General features: G+C 41.0%; 1 protein-coding gene across 6 annotated transcripts in view; it reads right to left on the reverse strand.

Moving 5' to 3' along the window:
* Positions 1-21173, reverse strand: part of lpp (LIM domain containing preferred translocation partner in lipoma) — a 273915-nt gene that overhangs the window by 122859 nt on the left and 129883 nt on the right. For 5 of the 6 annotated variants that reach the window (XM_028443777.1, XM_028443776.1, XM_028443774.1 and 2 more), the window contains one exon: positions 11620-11723. Coding sequence is in view for 5 of the 6 variants with exons in the window: in XM_028443776.1 (XP_028299577.1) it covers positions 11620-11723 (104 nt within the window). In the remaining variant the exon portion in view is untranslated. The remainder of the gene's footprint in view (positions 1-11619; positions 11724-21173) is intronic. The other variant, XM_028443772.1, reaches the window with a different exon arrangement.

The raw sequence follows: 21173 nt of genomic DNA on the forward strand, positions 1-21173 counted from the left end.
CCATTCATGTATACATTAAATAATAATGTACAAGCCTTTAACTGACTAGGCTGCTGAAAGAGTCAAATTAAATCAGCGTGTTGACAGAGTAAAAAGGAGCGATTCTGGCTACTAGATTAAATTCAAACCTCCCTTTAAGTGACACAACTCGCACAATCCCAGCGACTTTGTCGAATGTAATTGTCCTGAGTCTCTGGAAGTTGCTCAAAGTTGAGAAATTTGAAACTTTTCAAGCAACTTCTCACCCGGCCATCACTGTCTGTAGAGCCGAGGCTGCAGCCTTCCCTCCTGCTACAGCAAGAAGGCTGCAGCGGGAGAGCTGCACACTTCCTCAAATTACTGGGGCCAAATGAAAGTGGCATATACTCCTTGAGTTAACTCATCTTTTAGTAACTGTAAGATGATCATTGTTTTCGCTCCGTCTCAGCCTACAGCCGCTCTGCAGACACCCCAAACCATTTCCTGACAAATGTACAAGAGTTGTAATGACATGCTATTAAAACAGAGCAAGGACGAATATCTCAATAGATTTTCCGAATTTTCCAGCGTATAGGATGCTATTTTTTTCATTTAAAGTTGAGGATGCAGCCAATACTGCGGAGCGCTCCATGTGTGGATTTTTCATAAAGTCTGCACACATGTGTCCTGTGAAAGCGGCTGTCTAGAGACAAAATATTACTGACACCCCTACCACGAAATGACTGAACTGGAACAGTCACTAAACATCAGTATGAACTGAACGTTCAAAAACAAGCTTCAAATAGGAAAAGGGAAAGCTCTCACAACTTTAATAACTCAGGACGGCTGCATCGTGCTCCATATGCAGGATGGTGTCCGAGTGGAGGAAAATTGCATGGGAGCAAGTGACTGCAGAAGTCATACATCTGTTGAATATTTGTTTTTATTTTCTGTGCCTAAATGAAGATGCTTCAATAAAACACAAATGTCGGTAATAAATCTAAGTTTGTGTACCGAGAAGCGTTGCATACAAGCATGGCTTGTATGCATTTACGGTGGGAAGAGCATATAAAAAATACAATAAGGTTTAAAATGTAAGATATCTCAGCCAGTTTTTAATAGTAAGAAATAATAATTGGCATAAAGTTGTCAAAACACCACATTAGGTTTATTCGGGAGTGATCACGCACAGGACTCTGAAGCTGATGGAGAAACTCACATAAGGAGAACTGACATAGAGACAGGGAGCGGAGCATCAAAACAGCCTGGATTGTAATAAAAGGAAAAGGAAAAAAGTTGCCAAATCACCATGTTAGGTTTATCAGGAGCCATCGCAGCTGTGGGGATTGCATCCGGATTCTAACTCAGAGTCTGGACTCAACGGGATCGCTCCTGGGGCACGGTAAGAATGGTACATCAGTCTGGTTCCAGTAAAAACCGACCATATAAAGCTGTAAATAGAGTGATATGCAGACGTGGGGCAGTGAGGAGGTGCCTTCATGTGGATATGGAAACTCATCAGTTGAAACTCATCAAGATACACGAAAATACATGGAAATCAAAGTTAAACCAAACAGGAGTATAGCAGCCTGCCTGCCTAACCGCTCTTATTGGCAGAGTTGTTTGAATAGCACCCTTATCAGCCAATAGAGTGTGGCCTATGTCACAATGTGGCCTTTACATGGATTTTTCTTGGAAAACTGCGAAACCATTGGAATGCGGCCAATACAGTGGTGCGCTTTATAGCCTGGAAAATATGATAGTTCAGGATGAATTACCGGCCATGTTGGATATTAGAGTAATAGAAAAGTCCCACAGCAAATGGATAAGCCCCATTGGCCCCAGAAGGATGGGTTAATGTGTGTGCCGCAGATGGCCGCCTTGGTGTGTTGTATGTGTTCTTCACTCCAACTGCCAAGTTATATTCCTTGTGCTGTTTTTAAACTGTACTTGGTGAATAAAAACTTTTCTGTTCCTGATTCTAATTCTGATTCCTTGGGGACTATTAGTAAAGTAAATGATCTGTCTTGTTTTGATCCATAACCTATGCCCTGGATCAACACTTGGCTTTTTACGACACTGTATTTAACCATGGCAGATTCCCTTGTTTACAGAGTTCAAGGGTAAAGAAAAATCTGCGTTCTCGACTCAGTTTGTATCAATTCGTCACCTTGTTAGAGGTTCCCGCCACCTTCCAATGCCTGATGGACTGAGTGCTGTGCCAACACTGTCCACATGGCGGACATACCTCGACAATGTTATCATATACAAAAAGACCTTGGGAAGCATGTTTGTGGTGTGGCAGCTGTGTTGTGTGCATTACAGCTGACCCCCAATTTCCACTGGATGCGGCTCCGCAGCGTTACGTCACTGCCACATCACCGGAGCTGATAGGTGTCCACTTTAGTCTATGTGTTAATTTCCACCAAGTCCGCTGCGGTGCATGTCTGCTCCTTCCCAGATGTGGTAGTCCGGTGCCCTCTGCCAGATATACGCAGGGCTTCTATTTCTGGCGGATACCAGAGCACGACGTATCAATCAGCACAGAGCAAATGAAGCTAAACAGGAAATTAAGCACGTACTCCCCAATAAAATATCGAGTTACTATTCAAAATAAAACACTTCAGATTATATTTCAAGTGAATACATCACCAAAACGTCATAATGTGTAAAAACAAATTCACATCCACTATATTGATTCCTCTCATACTGTAACTGCACTGGAAACTACAGCAACTTTGATATAGTTCATGTTTTACTGGTGCAGTTTTATCTCTTCTCTGTTGGCTGTTGCTAAAAAATGTGGCTACGACAAATCCATAGAGTCCAACCTTCTTGTACCTCTTCGTTAGGAACAATGACCTGTTTATCTGTTTATTGTTGCGTTTAAAACACATAAATTTAACTGCGTTCTCGCACAATTATATAAATATCGTGAGAACTGTCTGTCTCGTGACGTCACAGTCGTTCAATCGGAGCGCACCGCGGCACACTCAAAACGCAACCGGTGTGAATTACCGGACGGCGGACAGCGGTGAAATATCGGATTGGTGCCGTGGCGCAGCGGAGACGTATCCAGTGGAAACCCCGGGTGATAGGGCTCACGGCTAACCCAAATAAGTGTTGAGGAAGTTACGAGGAAGTGGCTGGAGAGGGAGGACACTCAAAATCGGCAAATAAGAGGTTATTTTCAAAAAAGCCATATGAAATGGAAAACTTTCTGGAAGCTGCGCCTACGAACCCTTACCAGAGCAACAGTCATACCACAAGATGTTTGAATACATAAATGGACTTGGTAAATGGACTTGATTTTATATAGCGCTTTATCACCACACTGAAGCAGTCTCAAAGCGCTTTACACATCAGCTCATTCACCCATTCACTCTCACATTCACACACCAGTGGGACAGGACTGCTATGCAAGGTGCTAGTTGACCACTGGGAGCAACTTAGGGTTCAGTGTCTTGCCCAAGGACACTTCGACACATAGTCAGGTACTGGGATTGAACCCCCAACCTCTCGATCAGAAGACGACCCACTACCACCTGAGCCACGGTCATAAAGTGTGATTAGATCTTCTGCATGTAACATACTGTATAACAATCACAACAAACACTTATTTCAAGTGAGGAAATAAATGAATAACATACAATAACACTAATAGTGATCCACATGCACTAATATATTCCATGAAATATCAGCTCATGAGCTCTTTGAGTCAGCAGCTATTGTAGCCTTTTTAAATGTATCTAGTGTTGATGTATTCAGATTTATTTGTGTTTGTAAGGAACCTGTTTACACTAAGTTGTGCATTTTTTTTTATTTATAGTTTTTATTTATAATGATTTTTATTGTCATCGCGATAAATACCTGAAATTGTCAGGATAATTTTTTTTGTCAATATCGCTCATCCCTACTTTACACTGTGGTGCACTTGGATCGCTCCCACTGATTTATTGATATGCAATTGTTTTTTTAGGTTAATTTGAGAGGAAGAAAAACTAGCTCAACATGGTAATGAGATAAAATTGTAATACTAAAAGAAAACTAAACTGTTGCAGAAAAAATCTGGAAGATGGTTAAAAATGATTTGACCATGGGTAAATTTGGATTTTCTGCAAAGGAGAGAAACTGTGATTTTTCTTCCTGGAATGACGGATATATTTTTAGTCCTCTGAACTATGCTGCAACTGCAAGAAGACTTCTTGCAATTGCCTGCAGGCGCTTTTGGAGTTGGCTGGATCAGTGACTGCTTCTTATTCTAATGTTATGTGTTTGGATTACCTGTCACAACCTATTACAGGCAGGGACTTGCCTCTATTTGGAGCGGAGCTGCTGCTTAAAAACATCTAAAGCAATCATGAGTTCACAGTAAACAAAGCAAAACACTAAAGGCTTGTCTCAAATCAGCAAAAGGAAAAAAAAAAAAACAGTAAAACTATATCATGAATATAACAAGGGGGTAAAAGAAGGCATTGCAGTTCCTTGTTTTGTGGAAGAATTCTCTATGTAGGGTTTTGAAATGTAAACTGAACTGTTCTAACTCTTAGCTGTTGTAACCCAAACATGCCTCTCAAACAAGGGTGACAAGTAGGACATATTTTCTACCTTTTTCTAAGTAAAGTACAATTTAAGCCCCCAAATTTTCCCTCAACTTTGATGAGATCATCTGCTGAGGCAAAAGGAGGAGGAGCTATTAGGACATTTTGATTGATATCTATCGTCTTTTTTTAACACTGCTTGCAATTAAAGAGCTTGGCCTTGCTGAAGGACACGTAATTAAGATACCAGTAGTGTGTTAAAAATTTTAAGTGCCGACCATAACTATTCTCAGGCCAGAATAAAAGAGAAAAGAAAAGGTTGCGATGAATACAGTAAAGTACTTTAAAACTAATACAAAACCTAATTTCTGAGATATGTTTTTAAATTGTCTATACAGCCCGAAGGAGATGACTGATATGTCAGCCCTAATTAAAGCAAAAAATTAGTGCCTATTATTACTGAACAGTTCACAATCCACGTAGCACATTCAGTATTCCATAAATGTGTGTACTCATCCTAAGCACAAGGAAATGTGCAGTGTGTGGGGAGAGATTATCTGCTGTGTGATTTAAAATTATAATTACAAGTTTATATAATTGGTCTATCTGGTAATGGCATATGAGTATTAATAAAAACAAAAGGGTAAATTGGTAGCAATTCCACTGACTATTTGTAATAACAAGCAGAGTATTGATATATATTAGAGCCCGACCGATTCTGGATTGTTGAGGCCGATGCCAATAGTGATATTGGAGGCTTAACTATGGTGGCTGGGAAGTGTCAGGTAAATGCATTTCCAGAAACGAACACAAATGCAAACAGGTCACAACACGAATGCAAACCGGCCACAACGAAGTGTTTCCGCAACGGAAGTGTTTTCGACGGACGGGTATTATGATATGATAGCCTGATATGAAAAATATAAGAGTATCCTGATCAACTTTCACTTACTTTCATACGTGTTTCGATGTCTTCTTCTTGTTCTTCTCTGTTCTGGTGGGTTAAAAACATCCGCCAGAAACGTGTCCGTCTGTAATACCGGTCCGTCGGAAACACTTGGTTTTCGCGCATGCGCGTCAACGCAAAACATTCGCTGGAGTTCAATATTTTGAACAGGAGCATGCATGCCGCAGCCAACCCTCTTGCCACACGGATCAAACCGCGCTGTCCAACAGGAAAAGAATTTGCCTCTTACCGCATGCATCCCATTGACTTTGTATGTAATCTGACCGTGCAAACATTTTGCCGGTGTGAACGCAGCATAAGGCATTGGAGCCGTTTCAGTTGTACATGCGTTTTCAATTGAACTAGATGATGAAACAGGAACATGTGAAAATGTTGTATGTAATTCAACAGAGAAGTTATACGTGGTCCAACTTGCCACCAACATGCTAGAATCAGTGCTACACACAAAGCTACACAGTGTGTATGTTAGCAGTCTGCTAAAGGACAGCTAAAGTATGATAACCAGTGTTTATTACACACAGTGTGAGAAAGTGTTGTGTCCAGACACATTATTCATTTATAGTGTAATTAGTCTTTGCATATATGTTATTTCCAGTTAAAAAGCAGTCAGTTTTGTTCACTAAATCCCTCTACAATCATTTAGCTTGTTTTTGGGTTTCATTCTCAAAGTTACAAATATTTAATAGGAATTAAATGTGTGCCTTTATTATATATCAACATTGTTGAATTGATTGATCACTCACATTATATATATATATATGCACCTGCCTGTGGGTCGTACTATTTTCAGCGCAGAAAACAGTCTCCGCAAACAGTTCCTTTGTGTTCTTAGCAGGAACAGTCTCAGAGGATTAATTGGACCCGGGTCAATGGTCTTCATAAGTTTTGATTCTGTTAGAAGTAGTACATTTTTTAACCTGGATTGTTCATTGACCGACCAGCTCAAAACCAAAACTTCTGGGACACACTAATATTTAAATCTAACATCTTGTTAAAATAACAGACTGAGATTAATCTTATTTAAAGATCCATCCATCCATCCATTTTCATACCCGCTTATTCCCGTTTATCAGGGTCGCGGGGGTCTGCCGGTGCCAATCTCCGGCTCTCATAGGGCGCTGGGCGGGGGTACACCCTGGACAGGGCGCCAGTCTTATTTAAAGATTTATTACAAAAATAAAAATGTTTGACAAACAGAAATAAATGTTATATCATTGATGTATTTCAGATTCTGAAGTATGTATGTATTTATTATTTATTTATCCCAGGGGGATTTGTACGGGCAATAAATATCAATTGGATTGGACACCAAATTAAAGGTTATATACCATGTAATGTTTATGGTCAGGCTGGGAGTCACCTTTTAAATGGAAAACATTTGGGGCGGGATGATATACAAAGTTCATGAGACGCGACGATAAATGACACTTGGCTCACGAAAACGATATAGGATGATATTTTTGAAAAAAAATTGCAGTATGAAAAATAACCATGCGTTTATTTGACTAACTCTGGGTATAATAATAATACATCCATCTTCTTCCGCTTATCCATTGCTGTGTCATTGGGGTAGCATCCTTAGCAGGAAGGCCTAGACTTATCTCTCCCTGGCCACTTCTTCCAGCTCTTACGGGGGGATCCCTAGGCGTTTGAAGGACGTGCGCTGAACGCCTCACTAGGGAGACGTCCTGGGGGATCCTAATTAGGGGCCCAAGCCACCTCCTCAAGCTCTTCTCATTGCGGAGGAGCAGCGGCTCTACTACGAGCCCCTCCTGGATGACTGAGCTTCTCACTCTATCTCTAAGGGAGAGACCAGCCACACTACGAAGGAAACTCATTTCAGCCGCTTGTACCCGCATTGTTGTTCTTTCAGTCATGACCCAAAGATCATGACCATAAGTGAGGTAGGATCGAGAGCTTTGCCTTTCGCCTAAGCTCCCTCTTTACCACAACGGATCGTGCAGACTCCGCATCACTGCAGACGCCGCATCAATCCATCAGGACACAGGCCAATGTGCGATTTGCAGTGAATAGGTGAATATGAAGTTTTGGAAGATGTCATTTAAAATGTGAAAGTTACAGTCAAAGATGCATTTGCACCATTATAGCACAACCTAGTGGCACAATTTTTGGTATGGGTGGTCTGTGTGCTCTTCTATATGTACCCTGTAAATTTCACAGCCCTCAACATAATACTTCAACTGAATTAAATGTTTGTTGTTTGACCAATCGCAATTAACTTCGTGATACGGCCCCATGAGCGACCCAAGGTCATACCCACCAATTTTGGTAAAAATAGGTCGTGCCATTTAAAAAGTATACATTTCTCATAATTGCAGTGCCCCCTAGAGGCCTAAATTATTCAAATTTGGCTCATACCCCCACAGTCACATGCCAACCAAGGATCTGAGATTTGGTGTTGTTAGCAATTATTTTGACCGAGATATGCAACAGTTATGCATTTTTATAGCGAGCTAGAAAACTGTACTCAGTAATTATTCATGCATATTTTGAGCGAACACAATTCTTTTGTCAACTATAGATCAGGTCCAACTGAAGACTCTAGTGGCGCAATTATTGGTATGGGTGGTCTGTGTGGTATATCTATCCTGTAAATTTCACAAACCTCAGCATAATAATTCAGCTGAAATAAATGTTTATTTATATTTTCTGTTGCAATAAGCCACGTCCACTTTGACCAATCGTGATTAAATTCAAGATATGGCCTCAGGAACGACCCAAAGTCACACCCACCAAGGAAAAATTGGTCTTTCCATTTAAGAGATATACATTTCCCATATTTGCAGCACCCCCTAATGGCCTAAATTATTTAAATTTTGCTCATACCCCTACTATCACATGCCAACCAAAGATCTCAGATTTGGTGACATTAGCATTTATTTTGATCAAGATATGCACCAGTTCGCATTTTTATAGCTAGCTAGAAAACTTTACTCCTTAATATTTTGTCCGAACAATACTCTTTGCTGAACTTTAGATCAAGTCACACTGAAGAGTCTACGTGCCAAGTTTGACGCTGATTGGACAAAGCCCTATGGAGTAGTTAAAAAAAGTAGGTTTGATTCTGGACCCACCCTCCAAAGGGCACCGCCCTCCCTTGCACGGTTTAGCCTGCAGCACCACTTTTACCAAGAGAAAAATAAAAAGTAGCTATAATCGGAACGAATACAATAAGGTTCCTAGCACTGCTGGTCCTAGGAACCGTGTATGCTTACATACGTGGTCCCCAGGCCCCTTGGGCTTGGCCCCCTAATAATAAAAATCAGAGCAATTACAATAGGGTTCCTAGCATCGCTGGTCCTAGGAACCGCATATGTAAGCATACGTGGGCTTTTCAAAGAAAACTCAAAGACTCTTTATAGGAAACAGGAGTGAATTCAATTCAATTCAACTTTATTTATATAGAGTAAAATACAACAAAGTCATCTCAAAGCGCTGAACAAAATATAAAGCCCATAGTAAAAAAGAAAGAACCCAACAAGATCCACATGAACAAGCATTTAGCAACAGTGGGAAGAAAAAACTCCCTCTTTTGTATAGGAAGAAATCTCCAGGGAAACCAGGTTCAGAGGTGGCAGCCATCCACTTTGACTGGTTGGGGTTAGTGAACAGAGGGGAAAATAGGATAGGATAGAAGGATAGTAAGATAGTGCATCCAAGTGTCCCAGACTAGTTGAGCCGCAAACCATTGACCAGTGTATCCGGGTGTCCCAGACTAGTTGAGCCATGAACCATTGATCAGTCCATCCGAATGTTCTCGACTAGTTGAGCCGCGAACCATTGATTAGTGAAGGAGATGAGTTAGTTGAATGCTTGTATGAACAGGTGGGGTTTTAACTGTGTTTTAAAAGATTGTAGTGAGTCTGAGGCACGGATGTTTGGGGAGAGACAGTTACAGAGGGTGGGGGCGGCTGTGGCGAAGACTGTATCCCCCAAGGTACTGTGCTTTGATTTGACAAAGTCAAAGTTAGGAGGTTGGAGTCAAAGGATCGGAGGCAGTGAGAGGGCTGGTAGTGCTGTAGGTGGTCAGAGAGGTATGGAGGGGCCAGGTTATTAAGGGATTTGTAGGTGATGAGCAGGTTCTTGAAGTGGGTACCCTCTTTTATGGCGAGGAGGTTTGAGTGAGTAGTCTGCTGAGTTCTGTACATGTTGGAATTTTTTGTAGGTGGGTAGAAGGAAGACTATAGAGGAGGCTATTGCAGTAATTGAGTCTGGAGAAAATGCAGGCATGGATTAGGGTTTCTGTGGCAGGGTTAGAGAGGGTGGGACGAAGGCGGGCGAAAAAAGAGAATAAACAAAATGAGGAATAGCTTCTTTTAGTGAAGCTGTTAGATTGTATTTAAGATAAAATTATAGACAGGAAATTAAGATAAGTATAAAGTATAAATAGAAAATTGAGGTACAAAGGGCATGCAAGAAAAAAGAGCATAGAAAATGTTTAAAAGATTTATAAGCTTCTATTACTAGAATATATATGTATATATATTTATTTTTTTTCTTTTACTATTGTGCAACTGTTAGAGGTACGTGTGGGGTATGTGTATACTTGTGTAGAGCAGTATACACAGCCAAGAATTAAGATATGGATTTTTTTTTCAAGAATATTGGCATGTCTAAAAGTTCTGGCAACAATCGAAACATTTGAACATTGACCTGCTTTTGAGATGCTCACTTGGGACAGAGGTAACAGGGATGGAAAGGTATGCTTTGCCCACCAACAACCCCCAAAAAATTAACAAGGTATTTGGTGCAATCTATAGGGCACTAGACCTCCTGTATGTGGTCATGGGAGGAACCCTTTTACTACTTCTTATTTTGCTGTAATGGCCTTTTCACATATAGCTGATACACTGAAGTCTGTGTAATCTGAATGGCAATTGCATCTTTTTCAGTCAATGACACATTTTCTGTTGCCTAAATGTGTCACGTTCATGTTTGGTGGGAAACCCACCTTTTTCCAAGGATTTATGAAACACCTCAGGCAACACCTAAGTTGGAAAAGGATGTGAAAGTGGATTGACTGACTGAATAGACAGATTAACTCAGGGTCCTAGCGGTGACAGAATGACGCTTAACGGTGTCACCCATGGACTTCAACCTCTGATTAGAAGCGAGGCTGGGTGCGAGCTGGAATTAAATGCTCAGCCATACACCATGCCCCCAACACAAGCGTACTTGGCACGCACACAATAGAAAAAGTTTGAGAACCACTGTTATAGTGTATGTAAACTCTGACTGGAAAAAACTGGCATTTACTAAATGATTGAGGATTGAAGTTTGCACAGATATCTATTAAGGTAAGTACATTTTGTGGTGATTTATTGCACACCCATGCTCATTGCACTAAAGTGTTAGAAAAACGGCTCAGCCTTTTGGCCTAAAAAACATTCTCTTTTGAAAACCAAACTGTGTAGTTAGGATCTCTGCATGGTCATTGTGCTGTAGTTTTTAAAATAGAGCAAAATAGTGGAAAACAAAATAAATTTTAAAAATCCCATAATCACAAAAATGCAGCTAATCCAAAGATTGCAGTCGAGCGTTTACCTCACTGTGTTTACAGCCAGTGAGGGAAGAGCAGGGATCATATTGCTAATCTAAATTATGCACTGATCTATCAGTTTAACATACTGAGAAAGTATTAATTTTGGGACAGAAACCTGGTCAGATCAAAATAGGGGCTTTAAGGCTGATATATTTTCTCCTACTTTCCTTCTGCTAACAATGAACAAAAGAATGTGAAGCACTCAGGGGATTTCTAAGTAGAAGTAAAGGTCAAGTGATAATGATGTCAGTTGGAACACAGGGCCAGATATCCCAGGAGAGCCAAAAGCCTCTGAGTGTTATAACCAGCACAAAGCAAAGACAAATGACTCGACTTGACCAATAGGTGTCAGCATTCCATCCTTGGTACTCTAAGACTCTCAAACATGCTGCTCCAGGCTGCAAAAAAAGTTTCTGCTGTTGGCTTTAGCTCAAATGGACAGACACTGTTTAACTGTCTGTTTGTGTAAACAAAAAAAAAACCTCTAAATGAGTGGAGGCGCTGAAGGCGGTTACTGAAAGCTGCACTCCTTGTTCTCGGACAGTTACTGATGAAAAAGAAAACGTAAAAACAACAGCAGCTTCTCTCACCTGATAATCATACAAGTTATGCAGTGGTGGAGGAGGAAAGGTGCCAGCAGATGATGGGTGAGAGGTGGAGTCTTCAGGAGGTGGCGACGGGGGAGGGTAGTCTGCTGGAATAATAAACACACACGCGCAGCATGAAAAACAAAAATGGCTCATTAATTACTTTCCTTTTTCTGTTCAGTCAAACTGTCACAATCCTGACAGAGCAGACAACACTGCAGTGTACATGCAAAAACAACAACCGAAAAAACACTTAAAAACATAACAAGTACTGCAGGTGCGCCTATACCAGGATTTTAGGGTTTAACACCAAGGGGTTAACAACTAGACAAAATAAATCAGTATTAGTTGTACTGTTAGAAAAGCCTAAACAGGTCATACAACACAGTGGAGGAAAAGTGAAGAAAGATTGCATGTAAGATTTGTGAATTGTTCCCTGGGAACTTACACTCAATTAGTTAAAAGAAACGAACACACTCATCACCTATTGTGTTTGACAATACATTTTAATTTAGCTTTAGTTTTATAACAAAACGTTCGTTTTGGTTCATAATTTCTCAAGAGGACTATTTATACTTGTCCTTCCCACAACAAATAAAACACTTCTCATTAATTAAACATGTTCCCACCCCTTCACTCAAACAAACACCACCGCCAAATTAGTCACTCTGCGGATTTAAGATTTCATGTAAGTTTCTAAAAGCATTGTTGTTATGGTTATTTTTTGATAGAAAAATAAGTCAGTTTTTTGTAAGAATCATGCTTTTGTAAAGATCTATGGCACTGGATACACATATCCGGGATAGCTCTCCTTTAGCAGGCTTGACTTAACATAACATTTATAATCCCAAATTAGTTGTACTGCGAAACTAGTTTTTAATTTAGTTAATTTAACCCTTGAGGCACATTTAAAAAAACTCACTTAGAACATTTGGGACCAAAAAGGGCCCCCCTCAGTGTTAAAATAAACAAGAAGACATAGTCATCAACATCCCCTGCCAAATTGGTTATCATTGTAACTCACAACCTTTTGCTAAATGTCCCAAATCTAACTTCTAACTAAAATCATAACATAAACTAACCGCTGGAGCGGACATGGGCTTGTCTGTAAACGGTTGCATTTACTGGTTCAATAAACAGGAAGAGATTTTAATTCTGATGTAGCTGGTTATGATTTACAGTCTGCATAAACAGGACTGCATCATAACTGAATCAAAACCTAACTGCTGGAGCGGACATGGGCTAGTCTGTGAAAGGTCGCATTTACTGGTTCAATAAAGGGAAAGATTCAAATTCTGATGAAGCTGGTTATGATTTATATCATAAACAGGACTCAATCATAACATAACCTAACCACTAGAGCGGACATAGGCTCGTCTATAAACGGTCGCATTTACAGACCTTGGAGTCGCTGTTAGCTTACCAATACACGGGAAGAGATTTGTCACCTTCATAATAAGTGTTGACTAGACCACTGGGAGTGAGGCCCAAGGCCAAGACAGGCTGACTTGATAATACTGTATCATGTACAGTATTATTACTATTGCAACAACACATCATCAGTAGGGTAAAACTAACCTGTCTCACGACGGTCTAAACCCAGCTAAAGTTCCCAGCTCACGTATTAAAGCACTGAGCGGTACCGCTCAGTGCCTTCTCTGCGCAAATCTCTCTCTTCCCCGTTTCAGGTGTTGTGAAGCTGATGATGGCAGTTCCTGATCTGTGGTTCACGGCTCAACTAGTTTGAGACACTGATGTTCTATCTCTCTATCCTGTTCTGTTCGTCCTTCCATCCACGAACCCCAACCAGTCAAGGTAGATGGCTGCCACCTCTGAACCTGGTTCTGCTGGAGATTTATTCCTGTCAAAAGGGAGTTGTTACTTCCCACTATCGCGAAAAGCTTGTTCATGTGGATCTTGTTGGGTTTTTTCTTTCTTATTATGACATTTATATATTGATAAGCACATTGAGATGACTTTGTTGTAATTTGCGCTATTAAAAATAAAGTTGAATTGAACTGACCTTAGATGCATACATAAGAAAATATTATCACAGCAGAATATAAAATCACTATCTTAAACGCTCTCTAAGAAAAGCTGTCCTCTTTGAAGATACCTCGAAAAGAGTATAAAAACGGCACAAGGGCAAAAACTCCAGAAGAAATAATTGCGCACTTCTAATTGTGTTCATCATTCTCGTGTTGATATCCTGAAGCCACACACCAAATTTGGTTATCCTATCTTAAACAGTTTCTGAGAAAAGCTGTCCCATTTAACTCGGACAGACGGAGCTCAAACCTACAGTATATCCCCCTTCCACATTTGTGTCGGGGTTTAATAATATATGATTTTTGTTTTACTCTCAACCTTTCAAATCTATTCTTCAACTTCAGATCTAACTATATATATAGAAAACATTTATGTTATTTTCTTGTGTTTTGGTATGTTTTTAGGCTTGTCTTTTTCTAGGGGGACACACAAAAAAAAAAGAGCGCAATATTTGAGATGAGTTTATTACAGCCTTGAATAAGTTAATAATTCAGCACAGCATTCATTTTGATGCATTACTATTTTTGAACAATGGACGTTTATTAAAAAAAAAAAACCTCACACATCATATACTGTAACTGCTAAAATGTGTAATAAATGAATATTATTATTTATTTATTTTAGTATATTTTGTATTGTTTTTTAGGCCATTTTTTTCGATAGTGCCACTGTTTGTTATTGGGGAAAAAACAAAACAAGCAATAACATTGATTTTAATGCAATGAGAATACACTAAAAACACAAGTTAACAGAAATCACAAAAGCTCAGCTTCATCTGGACACAAAGGATTGACAACAGAACACCACATTTACCTGAACAACAATTTTACAACTTATAGCATAAGCCTCAGATCACTGCATTTTTCACACGTCCTCCACATTTGGAGGCAGATTCACTATGTTCTGAAATAAAGGGTAGTAAACCAGGTCTGTCCCTAAAGTGGCGCCTGGGTTCGCAGAAGTGACTCTTGCACACATGTCGGTTGTGGATGCACTGGCATGACTGGGGCTGTGGGATAAGCTTGTACTGTGCTTAACCTTAGATATGTTGATCCCAAATACAAGTTTTAGGTAGAACCACTCCCTCCTTCCGTCTGTTTACAGCTAACATCATCATACACCCCCCCCCTCACTCACATCAGCACTATTGTTAAAATCTTGCATCTGTTCCTAGGGTGAAAAAAATCAGCTGAATTTCAACATACGTTTACTTGAACACTAATCTGTCCTTTGAATGGGGTCACTCAGTTCCAAAAATGAATGGCTCAGATGAAGTTGAGTCCACATCATTGGATTTCCACACATAATTACAGCAATTTGGTTAACTAAGAACTACTAATCTGCATTAAGTATGTGGGCTTTTTCCCTCTCTGGCTAGATTAGAAAATGTATAAATGCTGTTTTACAAACGGGTTAGACTAGGTGTTGGCTTTGCCAGGGGAGGGGAAACCAGCCAAATTTTGTAGTTGTGAAGTGCATGCTAATCCCAGGATTGCATCCAGCCACATGTTTCAGACAGGATAAGGAGATATGTGCCAAATTAAATTCTGATTCGGCTTTCTCTCGACACAGGACTTAAGACTGCATCATTTGACCATGTGCTTCTAAGTACCAAACAAGACATGAGTTTTGCAAATTAAAGGCTTTTTGAGATTTCATGCAAATTTGTTCCAATGCTGGGACTTTGATGAGCCCTGTTAAAAAATTATATTTGCTTTTCATGGCTTTTATCTGTTTTCATTAAAATCATCTAATTGATGCAATTAATATAGTTTATCCAAAGCAGCTGACCAATTTCATTAGGTGCAGGTTTTTGAGTTGCCAGAATGAAACGACACATCTGTGGCTTGAGAATTACATCATTTAAGAAAGAGGGACCATAGCATTAAACATTCCTTCTGGGTGCTTCAAGGCCTCCATGAGAATTGTTTATATAATAACCTTTTGACCTCCACTAATACTCCACAGAGTGTAACTTCCCCACTAAACTAGAAGAAGAAATAAAATATGCTGTTCCACAACTGTGAGACAGGCACAGTCTGCCGTCCCCTCCACTCAACGCAGAATATGACACACTTGTAACTTGTGGCTTACAAAAATTATAACATTCAGTTTCATGTACGTTCCTCTCAAACATCACTGATATTTTAGACTCATCACTTTAGGAAACACAAATGTTTCACGGGTGCATGTTTTATTGAGAAAGTCCTACAAGTCTGTGAGTAGACCAATGGGGGGCCAATAACAGGAGGTCATTAAGCATATCTTTACTGCATGGATCCTTCTGTCCTTTTCCCCATCTTGACCTTCTTTGGTCACGTTTACATGGGACCTTTAATTCCTCTTTAAAGCAGAATACAAGTTAATTCCTTGTAAACAGTTAATTCCTAATGCTAATTTAATTCTGAATTAAAGTTAAATTCAAATTAAATGGCTGGTTTATTCTGATTTGAATTCTGAATTAGATCATTCCTCTTTCTTGTAAACACTTACCTTGGTTAAAGCCGCTTTAAGTTAATTCAGATCATTTTGCGCTTGCACGACTTGCGGCAATGACATGCTGGTGACTATTTATTAAGAGCCTTTAAAGACATGGATATAATGAAAAGAGTGGATGGACAAAGGCATAAACATGCAGACTTTCACACGGACACACACTGACTTATTAAACACACAGACCTCGGTAAACGGAACAAGCTTCACCGGACGGCTGGCACTAGGACCTGGAGGTGGAGTAAATGCGTCCCTGTACTGCATGTACAGGCTGTAATATCACCAGTTTATCATTTTACCTGTTGTTAGAGCTATTATCTTTACCATGGAGCAAATATTTATTCCTGATAATTGTTTTCCGGAGTTTTACTGCGGTTTTTACTGGTGATAAGTTCCTATCTCCCTTCCGCTCCGCGGTCCAAACTGAAACCGTATGTTATTGTTGAGCTGCTGCTTCAAAACTACAATCAAAATAAAAGTGAAAACAGATCTCATGTGTGGTCTTCTGTGTTATAGCTGAATTATAAAAGGTTTGTTGTGAGTTTCTCCCGATAGACGTGATACATCATGTTCACCCCCTGTCCATTCAGAGCCTTCCCAACCCCTAGACCTAAAGCAGAATTATCTAAAGCCGAATAAACTGGTTTTCCATGTAAACCTCAGTTCTGGAATTACTATTTCCATGTAAACACGAAGTAAAAAATTAATTACAAATGATTTAATTCAGAATAACTAATTCCGAATTTAAAAAAAACAATGTAACCTGTTCCATGGTAGATTATGTTATGGACAAAAAATCAGTGAGTATAAAAGCACTGCCTCTTAACCAGTGTTTTTGGAAAATGGCCTGCCTATTCTCAGAAGATCAACCATTCATACGCACAGATCTATCCCTATGACATGCATACTGCATAATGCGGTATTAACTTGTACGTTATATAAAACAGGTGTAAATATGCACACAGCTCTGACCATGCATACACATAAAACATAGTGGTAGAACAAGTACAAATAGAACTAGAACTGCAAGCAGTTATGAAAGGGGGCCAAGCCTTCTCGCGCCACTCGGCCCTCAGGTTTTGCGGAGCCCTTGAAAGTACGTCACGAAGGAAGACGGGCTCGGGGTGGGCGTCAGGACACAGGCCAACGTGCCATTCGCTGTGAACAGGTGGATATGAAGTTTTGGAAGATGTGATTTAAAGTGTGAAAGTTACAGGCCAAAATGCATTTGCACCCATTATAGCGCCTGTGTGCTCTTCTATAGTGACCCTGTAAATTTCACAGCCCTCAACATAATACTTCAGCTGAAATAAAGGTTTGTTATTTATATCAGAATCAGAATCAAAAATGTTTTTAATGGGCATGTACAGTTTAAAGAACAGTACAAGGAATTTGTCTTGGTAGTTGGTGCACAAAACAAACAAAAATAAATAAATAAATAAAAAACAAAGAACAACCCAGCAACAACAATAATAATAATGATAAATATAAAGGATGAGGGATAAATAAAGGACGGATAGAGAATAAAGGATAAATATATATATATATATATATATATATATACAGTGCAGCAGAAAATGTCATCATGGAGGTGGTGATCGGGTTTAGTGGGTGACTTGGGGTGTGTTCATGTGGATGGTGGCAGAGGGAAATAAGCTGTTTTTGTGTCTGGAGGTTCTGGTCCTGATGGACCGAAACCTCCTTCCAGAAGGGAGAGATTGAAACAGTTTATGACCGGGGTGGGAGGGGTCGGCCACAATCTTTCCTGCACGCCTCAAAATCCTGGAGGCGCACAGGTCCTGGAGGGAGGGCAGATTGCAGCCGATGACCTTCTCTGCAGAGTGGATGATACGCTGCAGTCTGGCCTTGTCCTTGGCCATAGCTGCAGCGTACCAGATGGTGATGGAGGAGCAGAGGATGGACTGGATGATGGAGCTGTAGAAGTTCACCATCATCTTTGTTGGCAGACTGAACTTCTTCAGCTGCCGCAGGAAGTACATCCTCTGCTGAGCTTTTTTGATAAGGGAGCTGATGTTCAGCTCCCACTTGAGGTCCTGAGTGATGATGGTCCCCAGGAAGCAGAAGTACTCCACAGAGCTCACTGTAGAGTCTCCCAGGGTGAGGGGGGTGAGGGGGGGTGGGTTCTTCCTGAAGTCTGCTATCATCTCCACTGTCTTTAAAGTGTTGAGCTCCAGGTTGTTCTGGCTGCACCAGGACACCAGCCGGTCTGTCTCCCACCTGTAGTCAGACTCGTCTCCATCAGAGATGAGACCGATGATGGTCGTGTCGTCTGCAAACTTCAGGAGTTTGACCGACTGGTGAGAGGGGGTGCAGCTGTTGGTGTACAGGGAGAAGAGCAGAGGAGAAAGAACACAGCCCTGAGGAAATCCAGTGCTGATGGTAGAGCAGAGATGGTTTTTCCCAGCTTCACGTGCTGCCTCCTGTCAGACAGGAAGTCTGTGATCCACTTGCAGGTGGAGTCTGGCACATTCAGCTGGGAAAGCTTGTCCTGAAGGAGAGCTGGGATCATAGTGTTGAAAGCAGAGCTGAAGTCCACAAACAGAATCCTGCCGTAGGAGCCTGGGGAGTTCAGGTGCTGGAGGATGAAGTGGAGAGCCAGGTTTACAGCATCGTCTACAGACCTGTTGGATCTATAGGCAAACTGCAGGGGGTCCAGGTGGGGGTTGGTGATGTCCTTGATGTGGGAGAGCATGAGGCGTTCAAAGGACTTCATGACCACAGATGTCAGAGCGACAGGTCTGTAGTCATTAAGTCCTGTGATCCTCAGCTTTTAGGGACAGGAACGATGGTGGAGGCCTTAAAACAGGCTGGTACGGTGCATGTCTCCAGTGAGTTGTTAAAAATGTCTGTGAACACTGGAGACAGCTGATCAGCAAATTGCTTTAAGGTGGAAGGAGAGACAGAGTCCGGTCCACAAGCCTTACGGGGGTTTTGTCTCCTGAAAAGTCTATTTACATCTCTCTCTTTGATGGAGAAAGGTGTCTCTGTGGGAGGGGGCGAGGAGGGGGGGAAGATAGGGGAGAGAGCCTCTGTAAGCAGCTGTGGTGAGACTGTAGCTTTGATGTGGGGGGTGAAGGTGTTGGAGTGAGGCTGGTCAGAGGTGTGAGGGGGGTTGGAGTCAGGTCTGTCCCATTGTCTGTCAAATCTACAATAGAAGTTATTCAGACCGTTGGCCAGGCAGAGGTCGTTAGCAGCAGCAGGGGCTCTGGGCTTGTAGTTTGTAATTTGCCTGAGCCCTCTCCAGACAGAAGCCGAGTCATTCGCAGAAAACTGATGTTGTAGCTTCTCTGAGTACAAACGTTTGCTTTTCTCACCTCCTTTCCAAACGTGTACTTCGACTCTCTGTACCTGGCTCTGTCTCCACCCCTGAAAGCGACCTCTTTGTCTGCCCTCAGCCCTCTGAGCTTAGCTGTGAACCAGGGTTTGTCATTGTTATAACTCACCCTGGTCTTTGATGGAATGCAGCGGTACCGCTCCACACAGCCACGTTTCCGTGAAGCAGAGAACAGAAGATGAGGAGAGGTCTCTGTTTCTACTCAACAGCAGCTGGAGTTCGTCCACTTTGTTACACAGTGAGCGCACGTCAGAGAGGAACATCCCCGGTAACGGTGTGCGTTGGCCGCGCTGGCGGAGGCGCACAAGCGCACCAGCTCTTTTTCCTCTCCTCCGGCGCTTCACTGCGTGAGCAAAGGTGAGCGCACTTTTGAGTAAAATGTCCAGTAAATCCACAGAGGAAGCGATGAAAGTGGGAAATAAATCTTTGGGGATTGTTGCCCTGACGTTCAAGAGCTCTTCTCTGGAATAAGAGCAGCCAGTTGCGGATTTTACAACAAAAACAAGACAAAAAAGTGCGCACCAACACACCACAGCAGCCATCCGTTGCGCCATCTTGTCTCAATGCAATGTAATGTAGTAATAAGCCACACCCACTTTGACCAATCGCGATTAACTTTGAGATACGGTCCCAGGAGCGAACCAAGGTCATACCCACCAAATTTGATAAAAATGGGTTGTGCCATTTAGGAGATATAAATTTCTCATAATTGCAGTGACCCCTAGAGGCCTAAGTTATTCAAAGTTGGATCATACCCCTACAGTCTCATGGCAACCAAGGATCTCAGAATTGGTGGGGTTAGCAAATATTTTGACCAAGATATGCAACAGTTTGCATTTTAATAGCTTGCTAGAAAACTTTACCCATTAATATTTTGCGCATATTTTGCCCGAACAAACAACATTTTGCTAAACTCTAGATCAGGTCCAAATGAAGACTCTACGTGCCAAGTTTCATGCCGATTGGACAAAACCCCAAGGAGTAATTTGAAAAAGTAGGTTATTGATATGTAGTGACTTACAAAGAGCAATGTGCTCTACGCCAGTAGTTCTAAAACAGTGTGCCGTGAGGCAAGTCCAGGTGTGTCATGAGATTTTGGGACAACAATCATACATTATCATTTAGTGACCTATAAATTAAACGCAGTCACCGTGACGAAAAGGAACATTTTTTTATGGGGAAATTTTTCCGGGGACCATTTATTAGGTGCCCTGCCCACTCCCCTCCGGTCCTGGATGCTTCAAACAGCTCCTAAACCACCTGAAACCCCGTGTCTAAACTGTCAAAAAACTATGAAAATCATCAGTGACTCCTAAATACAGAGCCACCACTTTACTGTGTGTTAACAACATCTCATCTGTGCTACACAACATCTGTGGATAAAGATGTCTGTTGCTGTGGACAAGACCATCCATTTGTTGTTGTTTAATTATTACGGTCTGGAATGATGTCATCAGGACCATTAAAGTTAGGTGAATTTAAATTAAATTGATCAAAACTTAATCAATAAACCTGATCAGATTCAATAAACCATTGATACTTGAGTGGAATTTGCAATTGGGTGACAGTAATTCTGTTCTCATACATATTTATATGACATATAAATAATTAAAAAGGAGCAGTCAGAATAATCCATGTCACTACAATTTACTGTATTGTA

This window comes from Gouania willdenowi, chromosome 4, assembly GCF_900634775.1.
Source record: "Gouania willdenowi chromosome 4, fGouWil2.1, whole genome shotgun sequence".
NCBI lineage: Eukaryota > Metazoa > Chordata > Actinopteri > Blenniiformes > Gobiesocidae > Gouania > Gouania willdenowi.